The 18034-nt window shown below is 36.2% G+C and overlaps 1 protein-coding gene across 3 annotated transcripts in view; it reads left to right on the top strand.

Moving 5' to 3' along the window:
* Window positions 1-18034, top strand: part of MCTP1 (multiple C2 and transmembrane domain containing 1) — a 534361-nt gene that overhangs the window by 356641 nt on the left and 159686 nt on the right. For all 3 annotated transcript variants that reach the window (XM_029217598.1, XM_029217600.1, XM_029217599.1), the window contains 5 exons: window positions 10805-10907; window positions 12672-12774; window positions 13106-13207; window positions 13588-13662; window positions 15877-15996. In XM_029217598.1, coding sequence (XP_029073431.1) covers window positions 10805-10907; window positions 12672-12774; window positions 13106-13207; window positions 13588-13662; window positions 15877-15996 — 503 coding nt within the window. The remainder of the gene's footprint in view (window positions 1-10804; window positions 10908-12671; window positions 12775-13105; window positions 13208-13587; window positions 13663-15876; window positions 15997-18034) is intronic.

Here is an 18034-nt window from a genome sequence, read left to right as displayed (position 1 = left end):
ATTCACATCCTCCAAGCCCACTTTGTTTAACATGTGACAACTGGCTATCCAACAAAGCCATGAAACCTTCAAAACTGCTTCACCACATGGAGACGAAGCACCCTGCATTAAAAGACAAGCCTTTGGAGTTTTTCAAAGGAAAAAACGTGAACACGAAGAACAGAAGCAATTATTGAAGGCCACCACTTCATCAAATGTGTCTGCACTGATTCTTAGTGGCTAAACTCATTGCTAAAGCTAAGAAGCCCTTTACTGTTGGTAAAGAGTTGGTCCTGCCTGCTGCTAAGGACATTTGTCATGAACTTTTAGGAAAGGCTGCAGTTCAAAAGGTGGCACATGTTCCTCTTTTGGCTAGCACCATAACTAGATGAACTGATGAAATAGCAGAGGATACTGAGGCACAGTTGTTAGAGAGGATTAATGAGTCACCATGGTACGCACTCCAGGTTGACGAGTCTACTGATGTTGACAACAAGGCAACAATGCTTGTTTTTGTGCGATTTATTTTTCAGGAGGATGTGCATGAGGATATGTTATGTGCACTTTTGTTGCCAACCAACACCACAGCTGCAGAACTATTCAAGTCTTTGAACAATTACATATCAGGAAAACTGAACTGGTCATTTTGTGTCAGTATATGCACGGACAGAGCAACTGCCATGACTGATGGCTTTCCGGTTTCATTACTCTAGTCAAAGAGGTTGCTTCTGAATGTGAGTCTATGCACTGTGTCATCCATAGAGAAATGCTGGCTAGGTGAAAAATGTCACCTGAACTTAACAACATTTTGCAGGATGTGATTAAAATTATCAACCACATTAAAGTACATGCCCTTAATTCACGTCTGTTCGCACAGCTCTGTGAGAAGATGGACGCAGAGCACACACGTCTTCTCTTATACGTAAAAGTGAGATGGCTTTCTTAAGGTAGATCACAGGCCAGAGTGTCTGAGTTACGAGAGCCGCTCCAGAGATTTCTTTTAGAAAAACAGTCACCACTGACAGCACATTTCAGTGACACAGAATGGGTCGCAAAACTTGCTTACTTATTCAACCTGCTCAGCGAACTCAATCTGTCACTTCAGGGGAGAATGACAACTGTGTTCAAGTCGGCAGATAAAGTGGCTGCATTCAAAGCCAAACTGGAATTATGGGGTCGATGAGTGAACATTGGGATTTTTGACATGTTTCAAATATTAGCAGAGATTTTGAAAGAGTCTGAGCCAGGGCCTTCTTTCTTTCAGCTGGTGCATGATCACCTATCTCAGAACTTTGGGAGAGTTTGAGCATTACTTTCAAAAGAGTTTGAGCATTACTTTCAAAAGAGTTTGAGCATTACTCCCCAGCCACGAAAAACCCCTGGCCTGGGAAGGAATGGACCCTCGACCCATATGTGAATAAGTCAGATGAATTGACTTTGTCCGTGCTAGAAGAGGATCAACTACTGGAGGTCACAAATGATGGTGCCCTTAAAAGTATGTTTGGGACAACTTCAGATCTCCATACGTTCTGGATTAAAGTCAAGGCAGAATATCCTGAGACTGCCACAAAAGCACTGAAAAGCCTGCTTCTATTTCCAATATCCTATCTTTGTGAAGTAGGGTTTTCTGCAGTAACAGCTACCAAAATGAGATTATGGAGTAGACTGGACATAAGCAGCACACTTCAGGTGTCACTGTCTCCCATCACCCCCAGATGGGACCATCTAGTTGCAGGAAAACAAGCTCACGGCTCCCACTGATTCTGCATTGTGGTGAGTTGTGTAATTATTACATTATATGTTACAATAATAGAAATAAAGTGCACGATAAATATAATGTGCTTGAATCTTCCCAAAACCATCCACCCCGCCATCCCATCCATGGAAAAATTGTCTTTCACCAAACCAGTCCCTGGTGCCAAAAAGGTTGGGGACTGCTACTCTAGGAGTTTTATGATTTTCAGTCTTACAGTTAGGTCTTTAATCCATTTTGAGTTTATTATTGGATATGGTGTGAGGAAATGTTCTAATCTCATTGTTTTACATGTAGCTGCCAGTTTTCCCAGTACTCTTCAAGACTGTTTTTTCTCCATTGTATATCCTTGCCGCCTTTTTTCATAGATTAATTGACCACAAGTAGGTGGGTTTATTTCTGGGCTGTCTATTCTGTTCCATTGATCTCTGTCTGTTTTTGTGCCAGTGCCATACTGTTTTGATTACTGTAGCTTTGTAGTATAGTCTGAAGTCAGGGAGCATAATTCCTCCAGCTCTTTTCTTCTTTCTCAAGAGTGTTTTGTCTATTCAGAGTCTTTCGTCTTTCAACTCAAATTTTAAAATTATTTATTCTGGTTCTGTGAAAAATATCTTTAGTATTTTGACAGGGATTGCATTGAATCTGTACATTGCCTTAGGTAGTATGGTCATTTTAACAATATTAATTCTTCCGACCCAAGAACACAGTGTATCTTTACACGCTCTCATTTTTAATTTCTAAAATGATAAATTTTGATAGATATAACCCCCACACAAAAAAACTGTTTGAGATCCTCAGCAACTTTTAAGAGTTCCTGAAACCAAAATGTTTAAGAACTGTTGCTGTAGGGAAATGATTCTCAATTGGGAGAGGGCAGTATTGCCCCCTTGGGTGCTTTAGAAATCTGTGGGGGAATTAAGTTGCCACAATGGTTGGGGAATATTATTTATGTTGGGAGTTGAGGGGTGGGGATACTAATTGTCTTAAAAAGAATTAGACAATCATAAAGAGTGAAAACTGTCCCATGTCCTGCCTGAATAAATATAAACACTAATATAGCTTTAAAATCTGTTTCATGATTATGAGTCTAGATTACATCCTGAAATACATATTATTTACTCAAGTCTTGTTGATGGCTGCCACTTTACACAGTAAACACCAAAGACCTTAGGACTGCCTCCAAGGCACTTCATGACCTGGTTCCTTGTCACTTCTCTGACATGTTCTTTTCTTCCTGTTGCTCGCTGTGTCCTATTATCAGGGTCCTGGAGCACACCAGGCTTTTGCTATAGCTCCTCCCTCTACCTGGAGCACTTTTCTCCCAATATCCAGTTAAATACTCCTTCACTTCATTCAGTTCTTTGCTCAGATCTCCCTTCACAATGAGGTCTACTCCAACCACCCTAATTAATTGTATAAACTGTGCCCCTCCCCCACACTCTTCAAACCCCCTATCCTGCTGTAGTTTTTCTGTTTTCCATTAACATATATCACTCTCTAACATACAATATAATCTGCTTATTAATTATGTTCAATATTTATCCTCTTTCCTCCCTCGCCACTGCAAGCAAACTCCAGGAGAGCAGAGACCTTTCCTTTTATTTTGTTTGTTTGTTCATATGGCCTAACACATAGTACGTACTCAATAAATATTTGTTGAATAAATCAACATATGACTTTATTGTACATACCCAACTTTCTATTTATTCCTCTGTATAATAGCATTAAATTAAATATTGAAATCACTTATGGGTTGGTTTTATTGTATTTCAGAATAGTGAGGAGGGCATTACAAAATCTACAATATGAGGAACATGTTTTATACCTAGTGGGCTGAGACCCACAACTCTAGAGGGTCCATTTTTATGCCACAATGAAACCTGCTTCATGACTTAGTGAGAAAAGAGAAGCCCTATTATTACTTAGTCCCAGAGCCAGACCCAGTGGGAACTTAGTGAAGAGTGTCAGTTAATGTAATTCTACTAATCAGATGTTTAAAATACGTTGAGGTCAGTCGATGAAAAAGGCTAAGGTCAAAGCCTCATCTCCAGTGATAAGGGGAGGATTGGAAGATGTCTCCAATGTAGGTTGCTCTTTATTTTGGTGGACCCCTATGGGATTCCCTCAACTATAACATTGTTATGTGTTATGATTGAAATTCCAGTTTGTAGAAAGATGGCAGCCTTGAGTATAATTTTTTAAAGGTTAAATTATAACCATTTCAAACTGTGGCAACTGAGGAAATTAAACCAAAGAGTTTAATTTGTGCAAGGTAGCCCCAAAATAAAAGGCCCCTGTGGGTATGAATTGCTTTCAGTGCTACTGAAAGCCTCTGTGTTTTCAGAGACCTGGCAACAAAGAGGTGGTCACTGGGTCCCCACACACGCACCCATTTTTATAACACATCACAACCAGCAAAGTGTGCCACTTGTCAGCAGCAAAATGACCTTGGACAAAGCCCACCACTGATGGCTCAGAATTAACTTTCTATTTGGGGAGCAAGAATATCATTCAGCATCTCTTGAGTGACTTTAATACTCAAACCAGTAGTTTGCACAAACTGAAGTTATCCACTTGCCCACAATACAGGTAGCAAGTGAACAGGGGTGGTGCTGACTTTCCCACAATTCTTTGTAAATATGTCAGTGTGGTGACCTCAGAGAACAAGGGCTAAGAGTGAGAGAGAATTAGCCAGTCAGTGCACCCTGTTTAATCCTCACTGCGATTTGAAGTTTGCCATTCGACATGCCCATTGGAGACATTTCTGATGTTTATTTTTATGGTTATAGGAATGTCTTTTCACCGCAAGGAGAACTGAAGTAATAGAGTAGATGCTTTAAGATCTGTTATAGGTTTATTTTTATGAGTTAAGGTAAAAGAGTCTCGTTCTAATTTTAATTCCCTTGGGAGATTTTTTTCCCTATAAAAATCCATAGCAAAAAAAGATAGCTCTTAGTATTTAACTAGATTATGGATAAATGCATCAGTCCTAACATAATATTTGTAAGTATCTATTTTATAATTGTTATATAACATAGATCTAGGTTTTGTGTTACAGAGACCCTATTAAAGGGATAAACAAATAGATGTAAGCTAAATAGTCCTTATCACAAATTCTTAAAGTCCTTCACTTCTAAAATTGCCGGTGATAGAGATGTGTAATTAGCATAGATCACCAGCGTCATCTCCACTGGGAAAAAGTCTTCACTTTCTTTTCCTCTTCCTGTCCTAGACATAGAGAATGATATGCTTCCTTTCATTGCTCCCATTGCACTCTTTACTTACCTTTATTACAGCGCTTACAACCCTGCATTATAATTGTGTATTTACATGTCTATCCTGCCCACTAAATTGTGTGTGCCTTGAGAGCTGGACTAAATCTTATCATAATTATAACTCTGGGGTGAGACAAGCAGACACGCAATAAGTAATGAATACTTCAAAATGTATTCCTATTTCTCTCTAGAAATTATCGACATGGAAAGTGGCCATGTTCTCAAGGAAAGCTAAGATTCTCTTCTAGCTGTCATGGCAGGTAACACAATCAGCCCCCCTGCCCCCGTCCTCACCCAGCACTGCTTCAATTTCTATCTTGCATCCAAACCAAAATCTCCAGTTTCTTGCACTGGAAAGGAGAGGGATAGGCACTTTTTAGCCAAAATGGCAAAAGTTAAGGAAGAGTGCTTTAGTCTTCTGACGAGAATGAGTAAGAGGGAAACAAGAGATTATAGAATCTTTGTTCCCGTGCATTTATGCTCTTCATTTTAGATAGACAAAAATGATCAGAAACAAAATACACTTCGACTTTGGATGCTGCTTTCATTCCTTGCACTTCTAGCCTGACAGTACCGAATAAAATGATAACAGGGGCCGGCTTTGCATCACTCTCTAGAACTTTGCAGAGTACAATGCACTTTATAGACATCAACACTGCATCCTGTAGTCAACTCCACTCCTCCAGTACTCTCAGCAAGCAACGCAGCATATCACAGGGTCTAACTGGAATGATAAAAGGATGAAAAGAAGGAATAATTAAGGAGATAATTAATGGTTAGGTCCATCATTGGTATTTCTGTGATTGTTTTTGTTTGTTTAGGTGGCACATAATCAAGACTGCAAAATTTAGGAACTGAAAAGCCAGTCATTTAAAGCATCATTTAGCAAACCAGATAAACACATTAACTATGTGTAGCCACTTCTTTAAAATGAAAGTCTAGTGTGTGCTTTCTAGTAGTAAGTTTATAGTATTTGATATTGTCTGTTTACTGTTATTTTGGCTGAAATTGCTGTTAATTTTTAATTGCCCTTTAATGCATTTAATGCCTTTAGTGGCAGGAGGATTCTTTTTAAATTAGTCAAAAAGAACATAGTGTGCAAAGAACTAAAGTTGGCATCCACACTGATAACTGTAAAAACATAACTTTTTAGAAGGAAAAGATGAAAATGGAAGTTAAAGTTAAAATTGCCTTTCTCTCCTTACCTAAATTTTCCTCTGCTGGATTCTAGAAATATCTAGTCAGAGCACTTTGTTGAATGCTTCTTGACCTTGCAAAAAAAGACTGACTTGGCTAAGCTCAGTAAATTGTTTTCCATTCCCAAATAATAATATGAGGCACAATAGATTGTTCAATAATGACATCTGCAAATTCCGTTGGTTCTACCTTCAAAATATATCCAGAATCGAGCCACTCCACGTCACCTGGGTTATTGTAATATCCTCCCAACTCTTCTCCTTGTCTCCTCCATTGCCCTCTCTCTACCTTATTCTCCAAATAGCAGCCATCAGATCCTGTCACACCTCAACCCAAATCCCTCCAAAAACCTGCCCTAGCACTTCGAGTGAAAGCTAAATCCTACAGAGGCCTGCCACCCTCCCTGTACCTCTCTAACTATGCCATCTATTACTCACCCCCCACCCCCAATCCATTCCTCCAGACACACTAACTTTCTGGATATTCCTAGCAACACCAGGCACAGTCACTTCTCTGACCAACAGTCACTCCCTTGCCTCTTGCGTTTCTTTGCCCATATGTCACTTTCTCACTGAGACCTTCTCTGGCAGCCCTTTTAAAAATTACTCATATATACCAGCACTCCTTATCTCCTCACTGACCTTCCCAACTTAATTTTTCTCCATAGTACTTATCACCTTCTAAAATACTATAAAATGTTCTTATTCATTGTCTTTCTTCTTCCTCAATGCAAACTCCATAAGTTCAGGGTTTTTTTTTAATTGTTTTATGTCTGTCTCCTCAGCATATAGAATGTGCCTGGTACGTGGTAAACAATAAATATTTGTTGAATGAATGTATCTATAGACAAGACATTACCCAGCTCTTTCCTTGGGTGTGGCCCACTAAATACTGAGGTAGGCACAGTTATTGGGAAAGGTCTTGCCTAGTGGCTTACATTTAAATATGATTTAATTAAAGGGAGCATGGACCACAGGGGTAGAGCAAGGGCTCTGAAGATCAGATAGACCTGGGTTTGAATAATAGCTTCACTACAACCTGTGTGACCTGGTGAGTTATATAATCTGCCAGCTTCAGTTTCCTCTCTGTAAAATAGAAATAGTAAAAGCATCTTTCTCATAAAGTAGTCATAACATTTTTTGAAAACATAATGTTGGGCTTATAATAAAAACTCAGAAAATATTTGCAATTATGACAATAATAAGTATTGTAATTGCCCTTATTATTGCTACTATTATTGCCCTTATTATTGCTATTATTTATTGAGGCCCTTGCTAGTGTGCCAGACATTCTGCTACTTGTATTCTAACTATTATATCTGCAAGGGACCATTACAGTCACTGCTGAATGTGTGAGGAAACAGATCCAGGGTCCTAGAGTGAGTATTCAACCCCAGATTGTTCAGCCTCCAAAGTTTAGGCCCTTTTTCCCAGACCACTGGGCTTTTGCTTTGAACTTTAATGCCTTGCCCAGAACTCTGGAAGTATATGGAATATTTGAGGAATCAAAAGGTGTGATACAGCTCAAGTAAGGGACTTTAAGGACCTTGAGATTGGAGACGAAAGACTATATTCTATACCATAAGATGTGGATTTTAACCCATGGGCTCTGAGAAGACATCAAAGATGTGTTAAACTTGAGAAGAAGATGTGTTAAACTTGAGAAGAAGTTTTCAGAAAAATGAAAATGACAGCATTTACATGGATTGGGTCATGTCACTGACCACAGTCAGCCTTTTATATGACTGTAAGCAGGTTAAGAATAATAGATTTCAGATTGGAGAAAATCAGCTTGAATTAAAGCCATGTTAAATAGCAGTTTGATCTACCTCAGGCAAAAGGCTCTTTTTTTTAACGTAAGCACCATTATATTCTGCATAATGTCTAACATGGTCTCTTAAAAATTATATTGGTTACCCATTCCAAGTTATAATATAGGTTCTGATAGGAGAATATCTTTGCCAGTGATGGTATGCCACTGGAATTTAGAATAGCAAAATGACTGAGAAGTGGCTTTAGAAGGCTCTACACTGTTTTTGGTGTGGAAATGCCTCTAGTTCTTTAACATCTTTCTTCTAGTAGAGGAGAGTAACTGAGAGATTAAGTAATGTGATGACAGATGGCTGATACTGGTTTTCCCTAGGAATGGTCTTCAGAAATAATCAGTTAAATAATAAGAAAATATGGATTGCCACTACCTCGTGGGCATGGAGTTTGATAAATGTATCAGTTTCTTAACAAGATATGAAAAATGTTAAACATTAAGTACAGATTTTGTTTCTTTCTGATCCTTTAGCCAACCACTGACTCTAGATCTTCTACTGTCAGTAAATTAAAAATACAGCAACAAAGGTGATGATTTGGGAGACTTTCCATGGGGTTGGTTGAAAGAACTGTATTCAGTCTTACACAACTGAATATACTTCCTGTGGGGAAAAAAGTCAAGTAAAGATTTTCATCTTCTGTTTGTAGAAGTTTAAGGTAAATTTTTTCACCATAGATTTCGGTCTCTGGAGTTTGTTCTTGTGTTTTGTTATTGGAGCAGTGGTACCGTTTTGACTGAATCTGTTACACATTTGTTGGTCATTTGAGGGAAAGTAAAACCAAGTCAGTTGAAATAGAATAGTAATTGAAGTAAAGCAAGTGAAAATGACAACAAAAATACTGAAAAGTGCTATCTTTTTGTAGTTACGTTTTACTGATTAACGTGAATGTACATGTATATAAGAAAAGTTAAAATGAGGTCCAAGCAAGAGTATGAAAGTTACACTTGTCTTTTAAGTAAATGTTTCCAAAGCTTATCATTTCATCTAAAGTGAAAGTAAAATACTCTTCTGACATGAATTCTACCATAAATGTGGCTTTAATCTTCCCTATGTTTGTTATATACTTTATCTCTCCAAACCTTTTATAAACTATTTGAGGTTGGAGTTTATGTGCTCTGTTCTTTTGTTTATACCATAGTACCCAGCACAAAGCTAGATGTGGAGAGAAGATGCTTAATATGAGCCTTCAGAATAACTAAGCTTTTGAAAACTAATCTATTTTTCATGCTTGTACCTGAATTCTTTGGGAGAAAATAAAGTTGTTGATGTGGCAAATAAAACCTATTACACCGTGTTTTAATGAACAAAAATTTTTTTGAATACCATCTTTCATGGCATGTGTGAGTTGTAAATGAGAGTGGTAACAGGTAGGGCAAGAGGACTGAAGAAGGTGGGGAAAAATACAGATCCTAAACCAGAGGTAAAATTTTCACCCGACCTTAAAGAGTTTCAGTTCTCTATTCTTTATTGAAAATTATTCCCAAGACCAAAAACTGAAAAGACTGCCATAATGTTAAATTACGCAATTATCCTGGGCTATAGGAGGCCACTGAACTAACACACACATATTAAATCTCTTTTTTAATGTAAAATTAATAAATTAAATTAAAGGTGAATCACAGTTTGTACAGCTCATTTTCAAAATTACAATATGGAAAGTAAATACACTGCTGTGTGGGAATACATAGCTTATCTGTCACTGATAGCTAATGGATTCTTTCCTATTAAAATTTAATTGAAAATCTTCAGTGATATTTAAGCTTTCACAGAAGTGTAAACTACTGTGACTACAATTCACAATGCATTTAAAACAATTATTCTTTATCATTAAAGTTAATAATATGCACATTAACCTCTTATGTAGTCTAAATCAATATTGTAGTTTAAAAGATATGACCTCTGGACAGCTTTCTCTAAATATTGATTTCATTGTCATTTGTATAAGGTATCAAACAAATTACATGCTGCACTAATATCATTAATGCTGCCCCCATAGAGCCAATGACTTTATGGGTTCTTACAATACAGGACATGACATTACAAAAATATTGAGGACATCACAAGATATAATTACCGAATGGATGAGGTTTGACTATGGCTGAGTAGAGTGGCTCTGAATATATGATAACTTCCAAATCCTTCACTCTCCGTGGACAGAAAAACTACTGCTCTTTAACATGCAGATTGGTTACTGAGGTTAAGTTTCAAATGGCAGAATTTTTTTCTGCCTCAGAGGGTCTAATTTACCTTTTTGTGATGCCATAGATATTTCAGAAGAGAATCTAAAGTCAGATTAAAATGTTGTAATTCTGCAATATAACAGTTTTCCCAAAATAAACTTGTTTAGGAATTTCTATTACAAGTTCCTAGTGAGTCAGATGAGTTGGAAAATACATGCATTAAAATAAAGGGGCTGAACCTTTCAAAGGTCATTGAATTAAGTAAAATCTGATTTAGGGATGGATATGTATCACGTTTCCCCTCATAACCAGCAGTTATAGTAGTATTTTTGTAAAAAAAATTGCAAATTAAAATAGCAGCCATGTAATTTGCTCTCTTTTACTTTTTTCAAGTTCTAAATTGCTCGGAATCACAATTGTTAGCATCACCCAGTTACATCTAACTCTATTTTGATGTTACTTTTTAATTTTTAAAATTTTACTTTACTTTTTGTTTTCTATAAAACTTTTTAGAAAAGAGATGTGGTCACGGTCACGACACTGTGAACTGTGGGTGCAATTTGTACTAAAAATGTTCCCTCCATATCTCTTGTAGGTAAAAGTGACCCATTTTGTGTGGTTGAACTGAACAATGATAGGCTGCTAACACATACTGTCTACAAAAATCTCAATCCTGAGTGGAACAAAGTCTTCACATTGTAAGTAGTCATTCTTTGAGCTCATTTCAAAACAGCTGCTAAATGATATTTATTTTTGAAATTTTTGTGCGTTTATTCTTAACTGATTAACAACTCAATGAATCTGGCCTGCCTTCGCCAGCAACAATGAATTGCATGATTGCATTACCTTCCTGATAGTGAAACCTGGGGAAAGGGTATGCCATTTTTCTTTGTTTTCACAGATATTTTTTTTAAACTATGCATTTTATATATGATTTGATGAAGGATTTTGCTCCCATTAACTGAATTGCCGTACTGCTTCTTCCTTTTATACTTTCTATTGAAATTCTCCCCAATTGCACTGACACCAAGGAGGACAAAGCTTTATTTGTTCCATTGCTCAAATCAGCAAACAATTCAGTCTCGGATTCGGCAGATGTTTTAGTTTTGGTTTGTTGCGTTTTAGCACAATAAGAATATTAAGTACTGTCCTATGTACCAGAAAACACTTTGAGTTAATTTTCTTTTTGTTTTAAAAAGTTTGTAAATCTTTTCGATCATGCACTGTAAAAGCTGCCGATGCTACACCATAGTATCTCCTAAATCCGTGGTTGTTTTTGTTTTTTTTTTTAAGCTGGGCTTTAGAAATGAACTCTGAACAAAGAAAAACTCTCCAAACAGAAGTACTTCTTAAGTTTTCTAACATAGTTTTATTTTATTTTCGTATATGAGAAACTGTTTTATTTTCGTATATGAGAAACTGCTAAATTCCTCATTAATTTCTTATAATGTCCTTGCTTAAGAGCCAGTAACTAATCAGATTTAATTATCTGACCAATTTATCTTTAAGGAATTTCACATTTTTATAAGAGATGAAAGCCTGGTCAGGAGACTTGCACTCCTAAGAAGGTTGTGGAGAGTGTTTTTCTCTGGAATGCATAATTGAATGAATAGGTTTGATAATTATCAAAGCCATTAATTGATTGTGCTCTGATAAAGCCTTTTCTCACATGTAGTTGCAGTCTTTCAGTAATGAATATATTCATTTTTTGTTTTCTCTTAATTCATGTTTTCTTGGTAAACAGTTTGATCAAAGAATAAATGCTGTCAACAATTGGGGCTTATTTTTCTAGAAACAAAATATGAAGAGCTTGCATACTTGTTTATTAACATATGTTGTCTTTGGAACATAATGGAACACTACTTAATTTCTAAATCCTAGGGTGGTACAATAGCTATCAATGTTACATTTTCTTCATTCTATAGTCTGGGTTGGTTAATTTTTACTATAAACCAAACAGAAGTAAGTCAGAGTTTTGGTGAGAGCTATAAAGATAAAGGAGATATTCTATTATGATAAAAAAGAAAAATTATATAAACTATACTGTGACTCTTGCTGAAATCAAACCTGGTAGTGCTTCATGTGGAAGTAACAAGAAGATGGGAATTATTGTAATAATGAGAATAGGACAAGTCTAAAAAAAAAATAAGTGCCACTTATTGATTTTTTTTACAATAACTTATTCTTTGCCCATCCAGATGGAAATTATATTTTATTGAAAAATTATAACTTAAAGTTACAGTTGTATTCAAAGTTCCAGATAATAGAACCATCATGTCTACTAAGGTGCATTGTGGGAAATTCTGTCAGATACCAAGCTACCTTATGTATGTGTATGCAAATGGTATACATAAAACATATATATACCAAATCAGCTGGAGCTATCTAAATTTTCAAACGCATTTGTGTTCTTGTTCCCCACTGATGAAGTCTTTTTTTCTTTACATATATTTATTATGCAGCAACATTAAAGATATCCATTCAGTTCTTGAAGTGACAGTTTATGATGAAGATCGGGATCGAAGTGCTGACTTTCTGGGCAAAGTTGCTATACCATTGCTGTCCGTAAGTTTCATTCACCTGACACACTGCTCTGTGTTGCTTTTGCTCAAGGAAAAAAAAAAAAACCCTCAGCTCTATATCTGTCATTTCTCAACCAAGGTCTGTAATAAGAACACTAAAAATTTTAACATACTCAATGCACGGCCATGTTGAATCCCATGATAGTTAATTTTTCCTGACAGACTTGATCCTGGTAATGAACAGGTACTTGTCAGAATTGCCACAGTTGTTTTGGGTTCTCTGTCAGTTTCAGCAGCTGGGGGTCAAAGGTCACTGAGGGAGTGTATTCAGTGGAGACCGCGAGACAGACGGCTGTCATGTCCTTTTCCCGCAGATTCAAAATGGTGAACAGAAAGCCTACGTCTTGAAAAACAAGCAGCTGACAGGGCCAACAAAGGGGGTCATCTATCTTGAAATAGATGTGATTTTTAATGCTGTAAGTCTTAACTTTGGCTTTTTTGTACTGCTAAAGAGTTCAGTTTCATGAAAGCTTTTGTTCCTGATTTGTAGAGAATTTCTGTCATTCCTCATTTTCTCTAAACCTTGATGTATCCTGGAGAATACGCTTCTGCCACTGCCTGGCACACCCACACTTTCTGTTATAGCTGGCGGCTGCCGCTGTGGCTGTGCTCTGGTCGCTGCCTGCCGGCGTCAGAAATGGAAGCGCATGCATGTGCAACTGTATACATTTATATTTTATGAGCACAGCAGCCAGGACTTTGAAACTTTCGAAATTATTGCAAATTGAACTGCGTGAAAAACTTGTAAACATTTGTACTATATTAATCCATAACAGACACATATGTTGATGTATAGGTGAAAGCCAGCTTACGAACATTAATACCCAAAGAACAGAAGTACATTGAAGAGGAAAACAGACTCTCTAAACAGGTAAAAAGCAAGGAAAGATTAATCCCTCTGGGAAGACTTGATTATATCTGTAAAACATCTATGTAAATTCAAATAAACTTTGGAGGTAAGGAGGGGGGAAGACTATGGAATTTTTGATCATCTACTGATGTGAAATGGCTCTTTCTTTTCTTCTTTCTTTTTCTCTTTTCCCTTCCTTTCCTTAAAAGATCAAACAAGGACAATACCAAACTAGTAAGTTGGATGGGGGTGGTCAGAAAGGAAAGGGGATACTGTAGGCTCTGCATAGAATGGATATGTATTCATGCGTTAGCAGAAGAATGATCATTTTGAACATAAAATACAATTTGATTGCCATGGAATGTGTAAATGAGAACACCAAAAGCTGAGGTTCAAATATATGTCCAGACCACCCACAGGTATGATGCAGGTGTCTGTAAAGTGAGCCCAGTATAAAGTTCTTCCCTCTAATCCACGGGAGAGGGGGCTCTATCTTTTAAGGGAAGCCTTCTTCTTAATTAGATTTTAACTATGATCTTTTAGAAGTGAACTATTATTGGCATTTTTAGCTAAGAAAATAGAAAATCAGGAACCCTGATTTTTATATCATGAAGAAATTTTAAATTATGCTTGATATCTCGTAATTAGACTTGTAGTTTTAAACTCAATTTGATAACAAGAAAAGAGTATTAAGCTACTCCTTTTAAAAATTGTTTACTTCCAAATAACACAGCTAAAATCAAATGTATTTGAGGTTATAAAGTTTACAGAACTCATTTGTGCGTGTTAAAATCTTTAATAATTTCCTGTGCTATTAGAAGACCAAAAATATTTTGGGTTTAATCCAATCACTTCACCATAAACAGTGCAAACTTTAGTTGTTTAAAGACAATGCATGAGTTACAAATGTAATACCTATCTGAAGAGAAATACAGATTACATATTTCCACAGTTATAGTTAAAAGTTATAAAAGTAGCACTTAAAGTAAGGTGATCAGGGGCCAAGAAGGAAACAAATAGAGACACTTTTTACTTTCCCTGAAAGAAATTTTAACTTGTTTAAACTGGTATGCATGTATGTGCATCTATGTGTACACATATATACGTTATTTTTTCTATATGACCCCGGTTAACTTTACATAGCTCCTTTAAAATACCAGATCGGCCTTGAAGTGTACTTGGAAGTAGCAAAATATTAACCTGCAGACATATTACTCTAATTATTAACATAGCTGTATGTAATTTTTTGAACCTATATCTAGAGCATGGGCTGTTTTTCTTACAGCTGCAGTCATGCCTTAATTTAAAATTTTTAATTTAAATTTATTTCAATTCTCATGTACTTTTTTTTCTTGTTCAATATCTGTAGCTTTTCTATCTCTTTTTTTTTTAATTGAGGTGTAGTTGATGTACAGTATTATATGTTACAAGTGTACAGTATAGTGATTCCCAATTTTTAAAGGTTTGTTCCATTTGTCGTTATTATAAAATATTGACTATATTCCTTGTGTAGTACGATATATCTTTGTAGCTTATTTTGTATATAATAGTTTGTCATATACCTTTTTTAGTAACAGATTTTGTAAAGTACTTGTCATACATTTTTCCCTAAATCCCAAATTATGAAAAAGTAATGAGAAAATGTGGGTGAAATTTATTGTGGGAAGGAGGGAGATAGAGAGACGAAGAGGGAAAAGAGAGAGAGAGAATGAGACTATGATAGTAAGAAAGGGAGAATCCTACTGAAATGGTGAAAAAAATGTTACTTTTCTATAATAAAGCAGTACTTGACAGGTTTTTCCCTAAGGCCCTAAATAAAACCATCCCCAGTTATCCATTTCACTTTGAAATATCTTGAAATTAAAGCATTTTAAAAGCACAGGACTTCAGAACCCTTAAATATATTTAAGGTTCCCAGTATTCTAAGTGGCAAAAAAATGTTTTTGAGCTGTTGGAGATTGTTGTTTTCTTTTGAATAGAGGTAGCCCAATTTGCATGATAGTATTATTTATGCAAATATATTTAACTAAGAAATTGCACTTATAATTTAGTTCTTTTCACCTTCTTAGAGATACTTCTTTTCTTCTAAATTGTGAGCCAAATTGCTTGGTATATTCTTACAACTTTATTAACTTTCTGAATCCATTTTAAATCACACTAAACTTGAAGAATTTTGTAGCGTATCTGATGGGTTTTAGTCTTGCAAATTCTAATAATACTTTCATTTTCCTATAGCTGCTACTAAGAAACTTTATCAGAATGAAGCGTTGTGTCATGGTGCTCGTAAATGCTGCATACTACATTAATAGTTGCTTTGCCTGGGATTCACCCGCAAGGAGCCTCGCTGCTTTTGTGGTATGATCATACTGTATTACTTACATTATTATTCATTAAATTCAGTAATCATAGCTGCATGTTTCTGTGGCAATAGTTACAGTTATGTTGATGTGGCCATTTTAAACTTCTATTTTGAGACTTGACTGGGCAGATTTGCCGTGGGCAGGAACCTGATGGATTGTTCAGGGTCTGAGTCCAAGAATACATCCCCGCCTCAGATTTCCGGAATATAAGACATCTCAGCCAATGTATAATTTTCTCTGGAACGGTTAAAATGTAAAACTTTACATATTGCATAATTCCAAATCCCAATAGCAGAGCCAAGAAAAGTCCTTAGCATTGAAAAATAATAATAATCTTGACCATCTTCATTTTAATTTTATTTGTCCTGTAGATATTCTTTCAAAATACGAAAATCTTTGGCAGTAGCATGCTAGTTGGTAATACTTTAATATGTGAATCAGTTGGAAGTGGATGTGACCTATTTAAGGCACATTTTAGTATTTCTGAGATTTCCAGCTTTTAAAAACGCATGAGTGAGAGTTTGATAGATCCAAATAGTCCTCTGACAGTGTTCATCTTGTAGCCTTTTACTTTGGTTATTTAAAAACTGCTGACGAGACCAACTTGCAAAGCTAGAAAATCTGAAAGAATACTTTCCTCTGAGCTTCAGCTGGGATTTTCTGCTCTCACATTATTTTTGCTTATTCAGGGTTTCGGTTTGAAGTTTAAGTGGAGTCGTTCTTTTGAAATCTTTTATTGTCATATTTGTTAGAATATGAGTACCTTATGCTTCCTTATAGTTACCGGTTTCTCAGAATATGACTTTATTATAAGGGGCTTACAAGAAGAGTTTTAATTATAGTAACAAATCAACATTTTAGTATTACCATTCAAATGAGTGTATGCACATCTGTTTAGTACTTTGAGCTCTGTCCTCCTCTCAGGCCTTGTATGGGACTTTCATTAATGTCTGAGCACATGGAACAAAGAGTGTATATGTCCCTTTGTGTTGTGAGTTACCAGAAAGTTAAGCAGCCTGCTTCCCATAGACATGTCGTTGTCTCCTTAAAGAAAGTGACTGTCATCATTAAGTTTTAGAAAAGAAAATCTGCCTCTTTCAATATTCTTGTATTTAGCTCTTTCACATAATAAATACATTGGAGTACTGTTAAACAAACTTTATTATTATTTTTCAGCATCATAGAGGCACTTTGATGTTAATGAGGAAAAAATGGTATTGAGTTTCTGTGTGTATTTTATGCCATTACTTCCAGGTTCCAGGGGCCTTTTAGGAGACACAATAATATTCTACTGAAAATGTCATGCTGCCATCTTTGATTCACTCCTCCCAAAGTCATTCCTCACAGCTATATGTGAAATCTGAAAACAGAGAAACCTATATAATTATATCATTTGTTCAGGAACCTTCATTTTGAGCAATTTAGCATTACAATGTGTGTAAGTCTTCATAAACTTCATCTGGCTTCTAGAGGTCACTCACGTAAAATGAATTCAAGATGGCAAACTTTTTTTCACAATTTCTTTCTGATTGAAAAATAAACCAGGCAGTGAAACTCTGAGAAACTTAGCTACATGTACATGATGGTACTTGAGTAATTTCACTGAAAGGGAGTCAAAATTCACTGGGGAAGAAATGTACTATTCTCTCTCTTAGCTGGTGGTCAGTTTCTAACAGACTGGGTCCTACAAAACACAAGCTGAATGAAAGATGCTTTCAAAATAAGGGGGGCGGGGGAGGCCACAATAAAGGTAGGAAAAGGGACTCCTGACACTGATGGTGAAAAAAGAGACCAAAAACTACAATGTGAATGCACATTAACAGTACTTTTGAGAAGAAACAACAATATTAATGGTTTTATTGAAAAAAATAAAAGAAGCACTGAATTACATTCCATTGAATGTTATTAAAACAATGAAAACAAAAGCCAGCTTCATTTATCTGGACCTGAACTAGGAGTTCCAGGAGAATGGGGACCCTGCCTTTTTCACCTGGGACTCTAGCATCACCTGCAGAGCATCTAGCGTTAGTAGG

The sequence above is a fragment of the Monodon monoceros genome, unplaced genomic scaffold (assembly GCF_005190385.1).
Source record: "Monodon monoceros isolate NGI ecotype Baffin Bay Population unplaced genomic scaffold, NGI_Narwhal_1 Super_Scaffold_12, whole genome shotgun sequence".
Classification (NCBI taxonomy): domain Eukaryota; kingdom Metazoa; phylum Chordata; class Mammalia; order Artiodactyla; family Monodontidae; genus Monodon; species Monodon monoceros.
Note: the sequence above shows the minus strand (reverse complement) of the source record. Positions and strands in the feature narration are given on the sequence as shown.